Genomic DNA, 17645 nt, shown 5'->3' on the forward strand with positions numbered 1-17645 from the left:
CTTATTCCTTGCATATTTCTGAGATGTAGATGATAATTTTGCTATATTTGAGTCTGCAGCTGCATGACAGAATTTCTTTATATATTTTAAGGGCCACCATTGGACACACAAATTCACATCTGAAATACAACAGTCAAATAAGCTCCCTATCTTCAATTAGCTAGTTGAGAAATCGGCCAGGAGAGCTCTGTACGACTGTCTACTACAAACCTACCTTCACTGATCAGTATACACATTGGGATTCTTACTGTTCCACATGAAATAAGATTAGTCATCTTGGAAACCTTGTAAATAGGGCCTGAGTTTTTTTTTCACTGTGCAAACTTGATGCTAAAATAGGGTGCATCAACGCCATCCTGTGCGATAATGGCTATCCTGATCAGATTATTACGTGCAGTGTATTTGGCAAACTCATGAACAGAACTTAAACATGGTGACTGTTGGTCCTGAACAGTGCCCAGTCTACCCCAGAAGGATAGGGTATCACTCTGCTATAAAGTAGTACCTCTACTCTGCCACTAAAGGAACGCTACTGTCAAGTCAAAAAGATGTTCTGCCCATCAATCAAACAAATAATGTGATATATGAATTCAGCACTGATTTGATGTGGAATTTGTACAAAACTGGCGGATTGTATGCAATAACATATCCCTTCGGTTATTCACAACAGGCAAGGCACTAATCATGCCTAACTACCCAGTGCTTGGGGACCTTATAACACCATATCTGCATGTATGGAATGAGCTGCCAGAGGAAATGATAGAGGCTACTTTAAAAGGCATCTGGATGGGTACAACCACAAAGGATTTTTTTTAGTTATCATTTCTATATTGGAGATGGTTGTGTAAAATCTGTTCCCAAGAATGACCACTTGGGCAAGGTACTGAGTGGTGGATAGTATGAAACCTGACCAATAATCAAAGCCAGCACCTTCAGATAAAGAATTGAAAAAGTATATCTGTAATAATTTAATTTTATTATATGTAATTTCATTCCCTGAGTATATATTTCTTAATGTTATTTCAGTAATAGGGCAAAGGTCAGTGTGATTTGATGCTTATATTATAAAACTGATTGTAAAAGATTTAATCAAACTTGTTGGTTTAATATGCTCCAATGAAGAGTCAACTAGCCTCGAAACATTAGCTTGCTCTCTCTCCACGGATTCTGTCAGACCCACTGTGATCTCCAGCATTTGTTGTTTTCAGTACCGATTCCAGCATCTGCAGTAATTTGCTCCTCCTTGTTGGTTTAATTATTGTGCAATTTAGTAATTATTTCAGCTTGTTTTTGTCTCTAGTTATAAATGGAATGAGCTGCCAGAGGCAGGTACAATTATAATATTAAAAGACATTGGACAGGTACGTCGATAGGAAAAGTTTAAAGTGATATGGAGCAAATGCAGCCATATCAAACTAGTTTAATTGAGGAAACCTGGTTGCATTGGACCAAAAGATCTGTTTCTGTGATGTATATCTCAATGATTCTATGAATAGGAAGGGTTTAGAGGGGTATAGGACAAATGCTGGTAAATGGGACTAGATTAATTTGGATACCTGGTCAGCGTGGATGAGTTGGACCTTCTATGACTCTACGTCTAACATTAGCTGTGATTCTGCAATTAGACAACATTTGCTGCAAAGTCCTGAGTGTGTGAAGTATTACACTGACAAACAATTTAGGATTCTGAAACTTGCTCTCAGTGTGACACAATTGCAAGTATTTGAAGTTACATAATATTAATACATAGGGCCCTATTCTTTTCAGACAGAAAGAACATGTGTGCGCACTGGAGCCCATTTCAATTCAACAAAATGGGTAACAGCCATTCTCTGGTTCACCTCTTGGGCAATGCCCCGACCAGAGTCAATTTGCCTGGTTTAAAATTTAACAAAGCCTGGCTGTTAACTGTCAATTCACTAGCTGGTGTATTCTTCAAGGCACTGTCTCCAGGAACCAAATCAACCATTCAGCACTTTCCTCTCATGCATTAATTTCCTGATAATTGTGCTGATGAGCACAAGAAGAAAAGCTTTGACAATTTTTTGTTTACAATACTTTGATTAGATTAGATTCTTTACAGTGTGGAAACAGGTCCTTCAGCTCAACCAGTCCCCTCAAAACAGTAACCCACCCAGAACCATTTCCCTCCTAACACTAATGTTAGTGGGCAATTTAGCATGGCCAATTCACCTGACCCGCACATTGTGGGAGGAAAACAAAGTACCCAGAGGAAACCCACGCAGACACAGGTAAAATATGCAAACTCCACACAGACAGTCATCCAAGGCTGGAACTGAACCTGGGACCCTGGTGCTGCGAGGCTGCAGTGCTAACCACGGAGCCACCGTGCCACCCTACTAAAATCTGTACTCTGAAATGACTGATTTAAGATAACTAACAAGACAACAAGAGTACAGATGAGGAGGCACTTTTAGCTATTATCTGGAATGCATTGCCTGAAAGGATGATGGATGCAGGTTTATTAGTTATTTTCATAAGAAAATTGGAGCAGAGAGAGAGTGACAGCGAGAATGAGAACAAGTTATTTGCCATTTCTACCATATACAACTAATACAATTAAAAACGAGACAGCTTTCCCCAGAACCTAGGTGCCACATGGACAGCACAAAATACACGATCATACAAAGGGCAGCATAAAGTGCATAAGAAGTGCAAAACACACAAACTACACTGTAATAAAAGAATGATAATTAATAGACATCGTTCTAGCATCAATTTGAAGTCGTGCAAAGAATAAACCTGAAATGGAAAATCTGCAAGGTAACTGGCTGTCTTTTTTAAGAAGCCCACATGGGCTGAGTGGATTACTTCTGTGCTGCAATATTCCTTGATGATTCAAAGAGTAAACTAATCAAAAATCATATTTACTTAAATCATTTCAATCTGGGATGAATGACACTAAAAAAAACCTAAAAGTGCTGTTTAATAACAAGATAAATGCATAGAACATCCTTAATTTATGAAAAATTAATTAGTGGTAAATCTTTTAATGACAAATTACAGAATCCAAGTCTTTTTGAGATTTTCAAACACATTTGGAAATTTGTCAGTTTCACTGGTGGTTGTAAGGTTGATTGGAAGACTTGCATTTGTACAGCTCCTCAAAACATCCTTAACTACTTATAAAGTAGTGACACAACTTCTTAAAGTGCAATCAGTCTTGCAGAAAACACGACAACAAACTGGCACGCAGGTCTCATAATTAACAAGTAGAAAATGCCCAGATAATTTATTTTATTGATATAGATTGAGGAATAAATATTGGCCAACATTGCAAGGAGAAATATCCCACTTAGCTCAAATATTTTCAAGGAACCCTTCTCTGTACATCTGCTGTTCCATCAGCACATCCTCTTCAGTACATGGCAGAATTATACAGCTCATTGGAGGGGCAATGAATACTAACTGCAGAAAGAAGTGAGCATAGTCAGAATTAAAGACCATACACAGTATAATTTTGTCAAAGTAAGCCTCTGTGACACTGAATAAAAGTGGATTCTGGAAATCTGAACTAAAAGAGAAAAGTGCTGGTGATACTCATCAAACCTGGCACTATCTATGAGGAAACAGTTAAGTTTTTTGAGTGTATTCAGAGAGTCCTCTGCAAGGGTCATATTGGACCCAGACCATTCACACTTTACAACGATGTTGCCAGGGTTGGAGGTTTTGAGTTGTGGGCTGGAGCTGTTTTGTCTGCAGCATCGGAGGCTAAGAGGTGACCTTAAAGAAGTTTATACAATCACAAGGGGCATAGATAGAGTGAATAGCTAAGGATTTTTTTCCTAGGGTGGGGGAGTCCAAAACTAGAGGACATAGGTTCAAGGTGAGAGGGAAAAGATTTAAATGGTTCCTAAGGGGCAGCGTCTTCACCCAGAGGGTAGTGCATGTCTGGAAATGAGCTGCTAGAGGAAGTGATGGAGGCTGGTATAATTACAGCATTGAAAAGGCATCTGGATGGGCTTAGGAACAGGAAGGGTTTAGAGGGACATGGGCCAAATGCTGGCAAATGGGACTAGAGTAGTTTAGGGTAACTGGTCAGTCTGGACGGCGCTGGACCGAAGGGTCTGTTTCTGTGCTGTACATTTCTATGATTCTCCACAGAAGGTGGTGGATCTCGTGAATTTCTCCAGGAAAGGTCAGCATAAACTATGTTCAAAGGATAGGATGTAGGAATGCCCTCGATCCATCCTGATAGCCATTCCCCTCCAGTAATAACTCAGTGGAAGAGCCGACATGGGAACATTCACACCTCTCTCAAAGTCTCCTTTCGTGATGTTGATCTGGTTTAAATTGAAGTATTGTAGTAATTTACCCCCATTCCACTGGTATACACGTCACTAAAGATAAATGTGTCGGCACTAAGTCCCTATATACTCACACAGCCTGAGGACATATCTCCCTCCCTCACACAGCACAACAACCGTTAACGGGCACGCGTACTGGGCACAATGTCACCGCAAGGAGCGCGTCCCCGAGCAGCGAGCAGGACGGAATCACAAGCACGAGCAAACAGCGCCACACCCCCAAGTAGGTGGGCTCTCCGCCTTTTTGACCTGCTCCGCTCTGGATGTGAGCTCTGATAGGCTCTCTAACCAGAGGGGGCGTTACAAGCGGCGTCTTCCGATTACGATTGGACAGATATTTAGGGGACGTCTCAACCCAGCCTGAATAGACCGGAAGTAAATGACTGGATAGGCGGGGTCTCCGCGGACTCCCCCGGCAGTGATTGGTTGTTAAAACCGGGTAAGTGGATGCCGGGTTGTGATTGGTAAGCACCTGGAAGGGCGGAGTATCCTGGTGCTATGATTGGCTGGTCCACTACCGGTGGCGATTGGCTATCTCCCGTAGGCCCCAGACCTGATGCTGTATACGTCTCCGCAGTCATGAGTTCGATCCTGGATGAGTATGAGGATTCCCAGGCCCGATCCCGTTCCCGGCCTGTCGGACTCCCTTACCAACAGCAACGCCTCGGTGCTTCAGGCATCGGCCAGTCAGGTACCGCCAGTCGGGTGAACGAGAGAAAGAGGGGCGGGTTGGGGAGGAAGGAGAGGGGTGTCAGAGATGGAGGGCTGGCGGAAGAAGAGGGGGACCAGAGAGGGAGAGCTGGGAGGAGGAGGGAGTGGGGTGCCAGAGATGGAGGGCTGGGGGGGGGGGGGGGGGGGGGGGAGGAGGAGGGAGTGGGGTGCCAGAGATGGGGAATGTCAGAGGTTGAGGAGGGGAGAGTTAAAGACTTGACAGAATGCAGGACACTTGGCTGTATACTTTTGTGTCTATTAAATACCTATCCCGCTGAAAAATGTGTTGCTGGAAAAGTGCAGCAGGTCAGGCAGCGTCCATGGAGCAGGAGAATCGATGTTTTGGGCATAAGGAATGAGGGTGTCCCAAGCAGGCTAAGATAAAAGGTAGGGAGGAGGGACTTGGGGGAGGAGCATTGGGAATGTGATAGGTGGAAGGAGGTTAAGGTGAGGGTGATAGGCTGAAGAGGGGGTGGGGGCGGAAAGGTCGGGAAGAAGATTGCAGGTCAAGAAGGCAGTGCTGATTCCGAGGGTTGGGACTGAGATAAGGTGGGGTGAGAGGAAGTGAGAAAGCTGGAGAAATCTGCACTCATCCCTTGTGGTTGGAGGATTCCTAGGAGGAAGATGAGGCGCTCTTCCTCCAGGTGTCGTGTAGCCATGGTCTGGCAATGGAGGACGCCAAGGACCTGCATGACCTTGGTGGAGTGGGAGGGGGAGTTAAAGTGTTCAGCCACGGGGAGGTTGGGTTGGTTCGTGCAGGTGTCTCAGAGGTGTTCTCTGAAACGTATCCATATGCGTCACAAATTCACCTGCACCTCCACACACATCATTTACTGCATCCGCTTCACTCCGCCGCATCTGCTCCCAGGAGGACCAATTCCAATACCAAACCACCCAGATGGCCTCTTTCTTCAAAGACCGCAATTTCCCCTCAGACGTGGTTGACAATGCTCTCCACCGCATCTCCTCCACTTCCTGCTCCTCTGCCCTTGAACCCCGACCCTCCAATCACCATCAGGACAGAACCCCACTAGTCCTCATGTACCACCCCACCAACCTCCAGATACATCGTATCATCTTTCGTCATTTCTGCCACCTCCAAACAGACCCCACTGCCAAGGATATATTTCCCTCCCCTCCCCTCCCCTATCAGTGTTCCAGAAAGACCACTCCCTCCGCGACTCCCTCGTCAGGTCCACACCCCCCACCAACCCAACCTCCACTCCCGACACCTTCCCCTGCAACCGCAAGAAATGCAAAACTTGCGCCCACACCTCCCCCCTCACTTCCCTCCAAGGCCCCAAGGGATCCTTCCATATCCGTCACAAATTCACCTGCACCTCCACACACATCATTTATTGCATCCACTGCACCCAATGTCGCCTACTTGTGGAATGTTTCAGAGAACACCTCTGGGACACCCGCACCGACCAACCCAACAGCCCTGTGGCTGAACACTTTAACTCCCCCTTCCACTCCGCCAAGGACATGCAGGTACTTGGCCGCCTCCATTGCCAAACCATGGCAACATGATGCCTGGAGGAAGAGCACCTCGTCTTCTGCCTGGGAACCCTCCAACCACAAAGGATGAATACAGATTTCACCAGCTTTCTCATTTCCCTTCCCCTCACCTTATGTCAGTCCCAACTGTCGGACTCAGCACCCCCTTCTTGACCTGCAATCTTCTTCCTGACTTCTCTGGCCTACCACCCTCACCTTAACCTCCTTCCACCTATTGCATTCCCAATGCCCCTCCCCCAAGTCCCTCCTCCCTACCTTTTATCTTAGCCTGCTTGGCACACCCTCCTCATTCCTGAAGAAGGGCTTATGCCCGAAACATCAATTCTCCTGCTCCTTGGATGCTGCCTGATCTACTGCGCTTTTCCAACAACACATTTTTCAGCTCTGATCTCCAGCATCTGCAGTCCTCACTTTCTCCTTAAATATCTATCAGTCAGGCTATTGTATATAGAGAGAGAGAGACTACCAGCTGTTGATGTTACAAATAGCAATCTCTGGTTGTTACAGGTTATGTCAGTGCGCGTCTTGAAGAGGAAAAGCCAATCTTTTCCAAACAGAGGATTGATTTCAGCCCTCCCAGTGCCATCAACCACCTTGTGGTTTGCAACAACCAACTGTGTATGAGTTTAGGCAAAGAGACTCTTCTCAGGTAAGAGCCACTCAACCCTCCATGCTCTTTGTAGCTATGTTCCTGTTGGTCTCACCTGGCTTTGTTGTCTTTGCATTAAACAACTTGGTATCAGATATTCAGGTGGATGGTGATTATTGAGTTGGTGGAGCTGGTCTCTATGCTGAAGTCTGGAGTCAGTGGCGTTTCCTATTATTGAACCAGTGAAGGGAATATCTGCTGCAATATTGGATGCCAGAGCCACAGCCATGTTGATTTAAGATACTGGAAGGGTTGTCAGAAGCAGAGGTGGGACATACCTGGACATAAGAATCCATGTTTTTTTTGGTTTTGGATGATGTTCCCAAGGGCAGCAATAACACCATAGTGAACGGTAGCCTGATGCTTATGCTGCTGAATTTGTAATGAAATGGCAGTGTGAGCTCAAACCTACCAGTTGGGGTAATATTCAGTTATTTGTATAAAAATGTGAAATAAAAAGCTGCATCAATAATGGTGACCATAAAAACCCACCTGATTCCCCAACATCTTTAGGGAAGGAAATTTACTGTCTTTCCCTGGTCTACATGTGAATCCAGATCCATGGCAACATGGCTGCCTTGTCACAGCTGCCTGCAATGGCATAGAAATTGTCCTCCCTCAGTTTCATGAAAGCCACTCGCCACCATGTTCTTGAGGGTAGTTAGGGATGGGCAATAAATGCTGGAATGCAAGATACTGTGAATGCTGCAAATCTGAAACAAAGACAGCTGGAGAAACTCATTGGGTCTAACACCATCTGTAGAGAGAGAAGGAGAATTAATGTTTCAAATCTGCTGTGACTCTTCAATAAATACCCCATGAATAAAGAAGAACAGGAGAGGACAAGAATATAGGAAATTATATTGGAGGGGGAAAAAGTAACCTTGCAGTTAATTCATTGGCTATGATTCTATCAAGCAGTGTTACCCAACTCACAAGTAAAGCTCTGAATTGAGTCTTGGACTCACTGGGGTTGTGTCCATGCTCCATTGTACACTGAGATTATTGCTGATAACTTGTTTCTTTTTCTTTTTTTCCCCCCCTTCTTGGGTAGGATTGATTTAGGAAAACCTGACCAACCAAACCAGATTGAATTGGGGCGCAAAGACGATGCCAGGATCCACAAATTGTTTCTGGACCCCTCGGGTACGGTGCTTGTACTTCCTTTTGTTGTGGGGTGACAGGTTCCCTGGGCACACACTGACTTCTGCTGTACGTGACTTGTGAAATCAACATCTTGTATTCAATTACTCCCTCTCCCTTCTCTGTAATTTCTAGCTATGCAACTCTGAGCACCTCTAATTCCAGCCTCCATCATTTCTCCACCTTTTAATGCACTACCATTAACTGTTGCTAAGGCCCTAAGATCTGGAACTCCCTCCCTACATCTCTGATTTTCTGCCCCCTCTCTTCCTCAAAAATCTACCTGTCATCAAACTTTTGAACACTGGTTTCTTTGGTTCAATGTTAACTTTGGTCAATGTTAACTTTGGTCAAACTGTGTGCTCCTGTCAAGGGCTTAGGGTGTTCTGTTATCTTAAAGGCACTGGATGAATATGAGTTGATGTGATAATCCCAGTTTATCCATATCGAGCAAGCAGCCTCCCATCTGCTCAGTAAGTGAGCAGTTTTGCCAGTCAGCCTTGCATTCAATATCATGTTTCTGAAACGAAACACTGACGTTTCCCCCAATGTTACATCTATCTTGAGGCACTTGTTCTTTCCTAACATGAGGTGGGGTTGTGTGTGTGTGTTCTAGTCCCTGTTCTCATGAGCCCAGATGAAGTGCATTCATGACTTTGTGTGGAGGGATTATAACTGAGCAGACCTATAACCTGACCTGAAGTGGATAGTTCTTTGGGACATGAACCCTGGCTAATTCTCCTCCCTGGGGTACTGAAGACAAAAAAATTATGTCGTAACGGCACATTTCTAATCATTTTATATGCCTCGTCTCCCATCTGAGCACCACAAACCTCTAATGAATGACATTTTGAGATTCAGTTCGGTGTGCATCACCCTGGCTTAACTGTGGCCCTGTGTTCGGTGTGAACTGATGCAGATGTATTTGCTCCTTGTTGCAGGGTCCCATCTCCTGATCAGCCTTACATCCAGCGAGTGTCTTTATGTGAACAGGAATTCTCAGAAAATGAGAAGCCTCTCCCGCTGGAAGGGCCATTTAATTGAGAGTGTGGGCTGGAACAAGCATATGGGGAGTGAGAGCAACACCGGCCCCATTCTGGTTGGAACCAGCCAAGGTCAGATGTACGAAGCGGAGATTGTGGTCTCAGAGGATCGGCTGTTTAACTCCAGTCCTGATCAGTACTTCAAGTATGTTTACAGCCTGGAAGAGGACGGCTCCCCGGCTCCTGTCTGCTGCCTGGAAATTGAGCGCAGCATTGACGCGAGATTCTTCGTCATTGCCACCACTCGCAAGCGGTTGTACCAGTTTGTCGGGAAGGCCCCAGAGGCCAGCGAACAGCAGGTATTCCAGCCCATCTTCAACCAGTATGCTGACTCTTTGCCCAGTTTCCAGGAGTTCCCAGTCAGCCTGGGCTTCAGTGAGATCTCTTTTTACACCTCCAAACTGCGATCCAGTCCACGCTCCTTTGCCTGGATGATGGGAAACGGCGTACTGTATGGCACCCTTGATTACAGCAGGCCTGACTCCCTTCTGAGTGACCTGAAGGTCTGGGAGTACTCAGCAGACACCGAGCCTCCCCGATCTATTGTCCTGACCCAGTTTCACTTCCTGCTGCTTCTCTCTGACAGGGTGAAAGCCATTTGCACGCTGAACGGGCAGCTGGTCTTCGAGGACGTGTTCCCCGACAAGTTTGGCCGGCTCCTGCGGATGGTGAAGGATTCTGTGGCTGGGTTGATCTGGATCTACACGGAGAAGGCTGTTTTCCGGTACCACGTTCAGAAAGAATCGCGGGATGTCTGGCAGATGTACATGAACATGGGCAAGTTTGACCTGGCGAAGGAATACTGCAAAGACCGGCCTGAGTGCCTGGATGCTGTGTTTGCCAAGGAAGCCGACCACTGCTTTCAGAACAAGAAGTACGTGGAAAGTGCCAAATACTACGCTCTGACACAGAGGTACTTTGAGGAGATTGCGCTGAAGTTCATCGAAGCCAAACAAGAGGAGGCACTGAAGGAGTTTCTGCTGAAAAAGCTGAAGAATTTGAAGCTGGAGGACAAAACACAGATGACCTTGTTGGTGAGCTGGCTCACTGAGATTTACCTGAACTGGCTGGGCATGTTTGAAGGTGATGAGAGCAAGCAGAGCCAGTTTGATGCGACGAGGGAGGAGTTCCGACAGTTTCTGAGCAGCTCCAAGATTAAAGAGTGCCTGCTCAACAACCGCTCGACCATCTATGACCTCTTGGCTAGCCACGGCAACGTAGTGGACATGGTGTTCTTCTCTGTGATCATGCAGGATTATGAACGGGTTGTGGCCCACCATTGCCAGCACGATGACTACAGTGCAGCTCTGGAGGTCATGTCCAAGTACCAGGACCCTTCTCTCTTCTATAAGTTCTCCCCCGTCCTCATGCAGCACATTCCCAAGCTGGTGGTGGATGCATGGATCACCATGAGGAGGCGGCTGGATCCCAAGAGCCTCATCCCGGCGCTGGTAAACTACAGCCAGATCGGCAGCTCGGAACAGATTGGTGAAGCCATCCGCTACCTGGAGTTCTGCGTACACGATCTGAATGTCACCGACCAAGCAATTCACAATTACCTGCTGTCTCTGTACGCCAAGTACAAGCCCAAGGCCTTGCTGTGGTACCTGGAACAAGCTGGGTCAGACACAAACCACATTCATTACGACCTGAAGTACGCACTGCGCCTGTGTGCAGAGAATGGTCACCATCAGGCCTGTGTGCACATTTATAAGACAATGGAATTATATGAAGAGGCGGTAGATCTTGCACTGCAGGTATGTTAGATTTTTGGTTGCTGTTCTTCATGCAATAGTTACTGTGATTGGGATTGAGGATCATTAGAATCCCTACAGTGTGGAAGCAGGCCTTTCAACCCATTGAATCCACACTGACCCTCCAAACAGCATCCCACCCAGACCCACACCCCTACTCTATCCCTGTAAAGAATTCAAGGCAGCTCACTACCACCTTCTCAAGGGCAAATAGGGATGGGCTATCAATGCTGGCCAGCCAGTGACGCCCAAGTCCCACAAATGAATAAAAAAACCTCTTGCATTTCTATGGCTAACCTGCCTAGTCTGCATAACCCTTGCCACTATGGGTAATTTAGCATAGTCATTCCACTTAACCTATGCATTTTTGTAAAATGGGAGGAAACCAGATCACCTGTGGAATCCCATGCAGGCCCAGAGAGAATATGCAAAATCCGCACAGACAATCACCCAAGGCTGGAATTGGACCCGGGGTCCCTGGAGCAGAGGAGGGGGGGGCGCAGCAGTACTAACCACTGAGCCACCGTGCTGGCCTCATTGATCCTCAGCTTATTGCTCGTTACAAAGAGCTTGCATTTCTGCAAATTTAATTTCATTTGAAAGAAGGCAGTCTGATAGTGCAGCACTTCCTCAATACAGTACTGATGTGTCAGCCTGGATTTTGTGCTTTGGTTTGTGGGAGTGGCATTTGAAACTGATTCTACTAGCTTCCCGTTGCTGAGACTGGTTGCGTCTAGCTCTGATCTCAAGTAAAACTATTTAATTCACCATGAACTAATGACCATAGCTTGGAAACTTTATCCTTTTTTGCTTTGTGTGGTTCTGCTCTGTTCTTTTAAACTGAGTAAAGCCACCAAACACTCCCAGGACAGGGACAGCACAGGGTTAGATGCAGAGTAAAGTTCCCTCTCCTCTTTTAAACTAAAAGTAAACAGAAAGTTTCCTCTATCATCTGGTTCTGCTCTATATTGGATGTTATATTCATATAGTGCCACGTTCTCAACTGTGCATATTTGTGGAATACAATGAAGCGTTACAGATATTGCTGTGACAGAGCAGGAGAGAGAGAGAATCTAGGGAAAGGAGCCTAGTTATAAATGGAATGAGCTGCCAGAGGCAGGTACAATTATAATATTAAAAGACATTGGACAAGTACGTCGATAGGAAAAGTTTAAAGTGATATGGAGCAAATGCAGCCATATCAAACTAGTTTAATTGAGGAAACCTGGTTGGCATGGTTGCATTGGACTGAAAGATCTGTTTCTGTGATGTATATCTCAATGATTCTATGAATAGGAAGGGTTTAGAGGGGTATAGGACAAATGCTGGTAAATGGGACTAGATTAATTTGGATACCTGGTCAGCGTGGATGAGTTGGACCTTCTATGACTCTACGTCTAACATTAGCTGTGATTCTGCAATTAGACAACATTTGCTGCAAAGTCCTGAGAGTGTGAAGTATTACACTGACAAACAATTTAGGATTCTGAAACTTGCTCTGTGTGACACAAGTGCAAGTATTTGAAGTTACATAATATTAATACACAGGGCCCTATTCTTTTCAGACAGAAAGAACATGTGTGCGCACTGGAGCCCATTTCAATTCAACAAAATGGGTAACAGCCATTCTCTGGTTCACCTCTTGGGGCAATGCCCCGACCAGAGTCAATTTGCCTGGTTTAAAATTTAACAAAGCCTGGCTGTTAACTGTCAATTCACTAGCTGGTGTATTCTTCAAGGCACTGTCTCCAGGAACCAAATCAACCATTCAGCACTTTCCTCTCGTGCATTAATTTCCTGATAATTGTGCTGATGAGCACAAGAAGAAAAGCTTTGACAATTTTTTGTTTACAATACTTTGATTAGATTAGATTCTTTACAGTGTGGAAACAGGTCCTTCAGCTCAACCAGTCCCCTCCAAACAGTAACCATCAGCCATTATCTAATTCTAGGAGTAGTCCTAGGTGAATGTCCTACTCCTGTTCTTTTTTTCTTTCAAACCTTCTAAATCTCTATTAGAATTGTTTTAAATCAGTCTGTCTCTATTCCGTTAAATCCAGGTAGTTTCAGACTAATGAATGCTTTTTGTAAGGGGAGGCCTGACCACAAAGGTGGAATTGACTCCAAAGTGGGCTAATTTTCTCCAGTCCAGCCTTTCAGAGTTAATCCAATTCAGACTTCTAAAATACTGCTGCTGCTTGCTGCAAAGACACACCTCCCTCAGGCAGTAAAATGGTGCTGTCTGATAAATTGCTTCCCCTCAAATCTAAGATACCAGGGTCTTTAATTTGCTGTAACTTGAATCATACAACTATTGTGTGGAAGCTAACTGTGATAAAGGAAGCAGACCTCTTGCTTAGTCAGGAACCAGACTCTTGCTTTTAGATGGAACATTTGGACCTTCAGATGACAACATCTCTTAACAGCCCAAAATGTTGGGGATTGCTATTTCAAAATAAATTACTATTTTCAAATCACTTTTACAACATATCTTCCTGCCAGCTTACTGAGTGAGCAAACTGTATTAAAGGTATCGAAATATCAATAGGTAACAAGTGTGAGGTTATCCGTTTTGGACCAAAAAAGGATATAGGTACTTTCTAGATGGTATAAAGTTAAATACAGTTATTGTCCTAAAACACATGCGGGTTTAGGTGTTTAAAATGATAGATTTTTAAAAATGATAGATCTTTAAAATGTTATGAATAGAAAAAGAAAATAATTGAGATAGCTAACGGCCTTTATATTAAGATGATTTGGAGGATGCAGAACTGATGCTGCAGTTTTACAAAATTTGTGGTTAGCTTCCACTTAGAATAATTTGAGCAGATCTAGACATCTTAGGAAGGATAATATTGACCTTGGATAGAGGATAGCATAGGTTTACACAAATGAAACCAGGTTAAGTTTGAGAAGAGATTAAACAAATTAGGCCTGCTTTCTCTAGAATCTAGAAGGTTAATGGGTGATTTGCTCGAAGTCTTTAAGATGCTAACAAAAAGACAGGGAGATAAAGATAAATTGTTTCCACTGGGGATTCCAGAACTAGTGGGCAAAGCCTGAGAATTAGGGTCAGACTGTGTTCAGGAGAGATAGTCAAAAGTGAGATTAGAGTCAAGAGTGGTGTTGGAAAAGCACAGCAGGTCAGGCAGCATCCGAGGAGCAGGAGAATCAACTTTTCACACAAAAGCCTTCGATCAGGAATGAGGAGAGATGTTAGGAAGTGCTTCTACGCACAAAGGGTGGTAGAGGTTTGGAGTCTCTACTACATACAGAAGTGGATGTTGAATCAGTTGCTAATTTTAAATCTGTTAGATCATTTTTTGTGAAGGAAAGTTATAGAGGGGTATGGACCAAAGGTAGGTATATGGAGTTAGGCCACAGATCAGCCATGGTCTCATTAAAAAGTGAAGCAGCATAAAGCGACAAAACGGCCTACTTCTATTCCTGTGTCTCTATTGGCTAAAACTAGCCAGGAACACCCCAATTTATCTTGGAGTATTTAGGACGTTTCTACAATTTTGACTCCTTTCAAAGTGTTGACACTGCCATGGCAACTCTACATCCTTTTGGTTCTGAAACTTGCCCCTTTTGAATCCCAAAAGTAATTTATGCCTGTCTGCTCTAAAAGTTTGAAAATCTCTCACAGCTCACTATTGTTCAGTTTAAAACTTGTAATTGAATTTATTTACAGAATATATAATTTCACAAAATAGGAGTGAAATACTTGATTTACACAATACTTTAAAAACAGTCTAAATTCTTGCTGCCATCAGATGCCTGAGTTGTGCATTTAATGACTAGCATGGATTCTCAATTTGAGTGAGAAAAGGAGGCAACAAGAAATACTTATATTCTTCCATGTGCTCCTTTAAAACATCCTTTTTAAAGTCATCTCTTTTGTACTGAACCCCACTTTTTTGTTAAACATAATTAGATGAAATGTAAATAGCATCTTTAGCGATCTAGAGAGTTGTCAAACCACATCTGAAATATAACCTCTTTGAATTTTCTAACAATTTAACATGGGTTAGAACTTATAATAAAACTAACATTATCTTTTTTTCCCAATAAACTAAATGGGCTAGGTATCCTAGCAATGTAAATATTGCTTGATAATGCTTGTTTTTTTTTGTTTAATGTGGCCCTATGATTTTTAAAAAAGCACACTAAAAATAGTGCAAGTGCAATTGACCTTTGAGCTGAATATTATGAACTAAACAATATCAAAAAATAACACTTGTATATCTTGGGACTTGACAGTCACCAAAATGATACTGGGGTTAAAGGATATGAAAATAGGTAATGCAGACTAGACTTTTATTCCATTTGAATTTAAAAAATTGGGGTGAGGGGATCTAATTAAGATATTTCAGATGATCAAAGAATCTGATGAAAGTGAGAAACTACTTCTGGTGGAGTAAGTCCAGAATAGAGTTAGGGGATGTATAACTTCAAACTGAGAGCTAGGTCATTCAGGGGTCATGAAGCTTTTCTTCACTCGAGAAAGGAAAAGTGAGATTCTCTGCTTCATCTCCCAAAAAGCTGCTGAGGCGGTGGGAAATTTTGAAAATGTCGAATATGATTGGCTGTGATTTAACTGAATGGCAGAACTAGCTGGAATCCTGTACCAGGTTTCTCTTATGGAAATGTTCAAATAGGAAGTGGTTGTGTAACTTCTGCCATCTCATTTTCCTCATGAGAGTAATTGGATATGAGTCAGCAGTAGGGGATGGCTCAGTGGTTAGCACTAGTTGAAAGGTTCTCTGGTGAAGATGTTGGGGGCAGGGAATCTGAAGTTATTGAGGAGGTGGAGCCTTGATGAAAGGTTAAGCTGGAAATGTTGACACTCTTGCTCCTCATGCTGCCTGACCTGCTGTGCTTTTCCAGCAACACTGTCAACAGGGGTTAGCACTGCTGCTTCACAGTGGCAGGGATCTGGGTTTGACTCCACCCTTAGGTGACTATCTGTCTGTGTGGACTTTGCACGTTCTCAGTGTCTGTGTGAGTTTCCTCCCCTCGTCCAAAGATTGGCCGTGCTAAATTACCCATAGTATCCAGAGATGTGCAGGCTAGGTGAAATAGACTTGGGAAAATGCAAGAGTAGGGTGAGTCTGGGTGAGACGCTCTTTGTGGAGGTTTGGTGTGTACTTGAAGGGCCAAATGGCCTCTTTCAGTACAAATTCTATGATTCTAGTCCACAGGTAGATGGACGGTATCTTTGTGGTCTAAAGCATTTGAATAGCAGTTCTAAAGCATGAATGTTCTGTCACTGTTCTCCTTATGACTGATGAATGTCTTTATAAAAACAGATGGATGTAGATCTTGCTAAATCATGTGCAGACATGCCGGAGGAAGATGAGGAGCTTCGTAAGAAGCTGTGGCTGAAGATTGCCCGTCATGTAGTCCAGGAGGAGAAGGATGTCAAGAAGGCCATGGTTTGTTTATCCAGCTGTAACCTGCTGAAGATTGAAGACATTCTGCCCTTCTTTCCAGATTTTGTGACCATTGACCATTTTAAGGAGGCCATCTGCAGCTCCCTGCAGGAGTATAACAAGCACATCGACGAGCTCAAGCAGGAGATGGAGGAGGCGACAGAGAGTGCCAAACGAATCCGGGAAGATATCCAGGAGATGAGAAACAAGTATGGTGTGGTGGAGTCTCAGGAGAAATGCGCCTCCTGTGACTTCCCACTGCTGAACCGCCCATTCTATCTATTCCTGTGCGGCCACATGTTCCATTCAGACTGTCTCCTACAGGAAGTGATTCCTCACCTCTCCCCTTTCAAGCAGACCAGGCTGGAGGAGCTGCAGAAAAAGCTGGTGACCAGCAACCAAGTGAAATCCCGGCAGCGGCCAAAGGAAGGAGGAGAAGGCAGTCACAAGGGACAACAGTCCCGTGATCAGATCAAAGCTGACATTGATGATATTGTGGCAGCCGAGTGCATTTATTGCGGAGAACTGACAATTAAATCAATAGACAAACCTTTTATCAACCCACAGAAATATGAAGAGGAGAATAACAGCTGGCTATAAGGTTTGTTCTCTGGTACAGTTGCTCTCCCAACCTGTGGGCTGTTCTGTGCTGAATCAGCGCCTCAGATATTGGGACTTGTAGTGTTACTATTTGCACTTGTAACTGATGCTTCTACACTGCTGAATATTCAAAGCTGGCGTAGCTACCCAATGGGAGCAAATAAATTGTAAACACCTTGTACAGTTAAAATTTTATGTAGTTCAAGTCATTCTGGCATTGAAATCCAGGAAAAATGCATCATGTGAAATTGTGGTTATTGTTACTGGATTAACCATCTAGATTCCCATCATACAAATTCACAAATCCGATCCAGTTTATGCAACAGGGGAATAAAATGTTCACACTGGTAAAAGTGACCACGAATCTGTCATTTTGAGAACCAAGTAGTTTACTTAAGGATGGCAGGTTTGCTTCCCAAAATGTCATTAAGTTTGTAGTTTTAAAAAAATGAATTTCTGCT

General features: G+C 44.1%; 1 protein-coding gene across 1 annotated transcript; it reads left to right on the top strand.

Annotated features, from left to right (window-relative positions):
- The first annotated feature begins 4868 nt into the window (after nt 1-4868).
- vps18 (VPS18 core subunit of CORVET and HOPS complexes) lies at nt 4869-17374 on the top strand. Its single transcript, XM_060828715.1, has 5 exons — nt 4869-5019; nt 7068-7209; nt 8264-8355; nt 9294-11152; nt 16462-17374. Exons 1-5 carry the CDS (start codon nt 4908-4910, stop codon nt 17182-17184), a joined length of 2928 nt encoding a protein of 975 aa, XP_060684698.1. The 5' UTR covers nt 4869-4907; the 3' UTR covers nt 17185-17374.
- The last annotated feature ends 271 nt before the right edge of the window (nt 17375-17645 follow it).

Source organism: Hemiscyllium ocellatum, chromosome 8 (assembly GCF_020745735.1).
Source record: "Hemiscyllium ocellatum isolate sHemOce1 chromosome 8, sHemOce1.pat.X.cur, whole genome shotgun sequence".
Lineage (NCBI taxonomy): Eukaryota > Metazoa > Chordata > Chondrichthyes > Orectolobiformes > Hemiscylliidae > Hemiscyllium > Hemiscyllium ocellatum.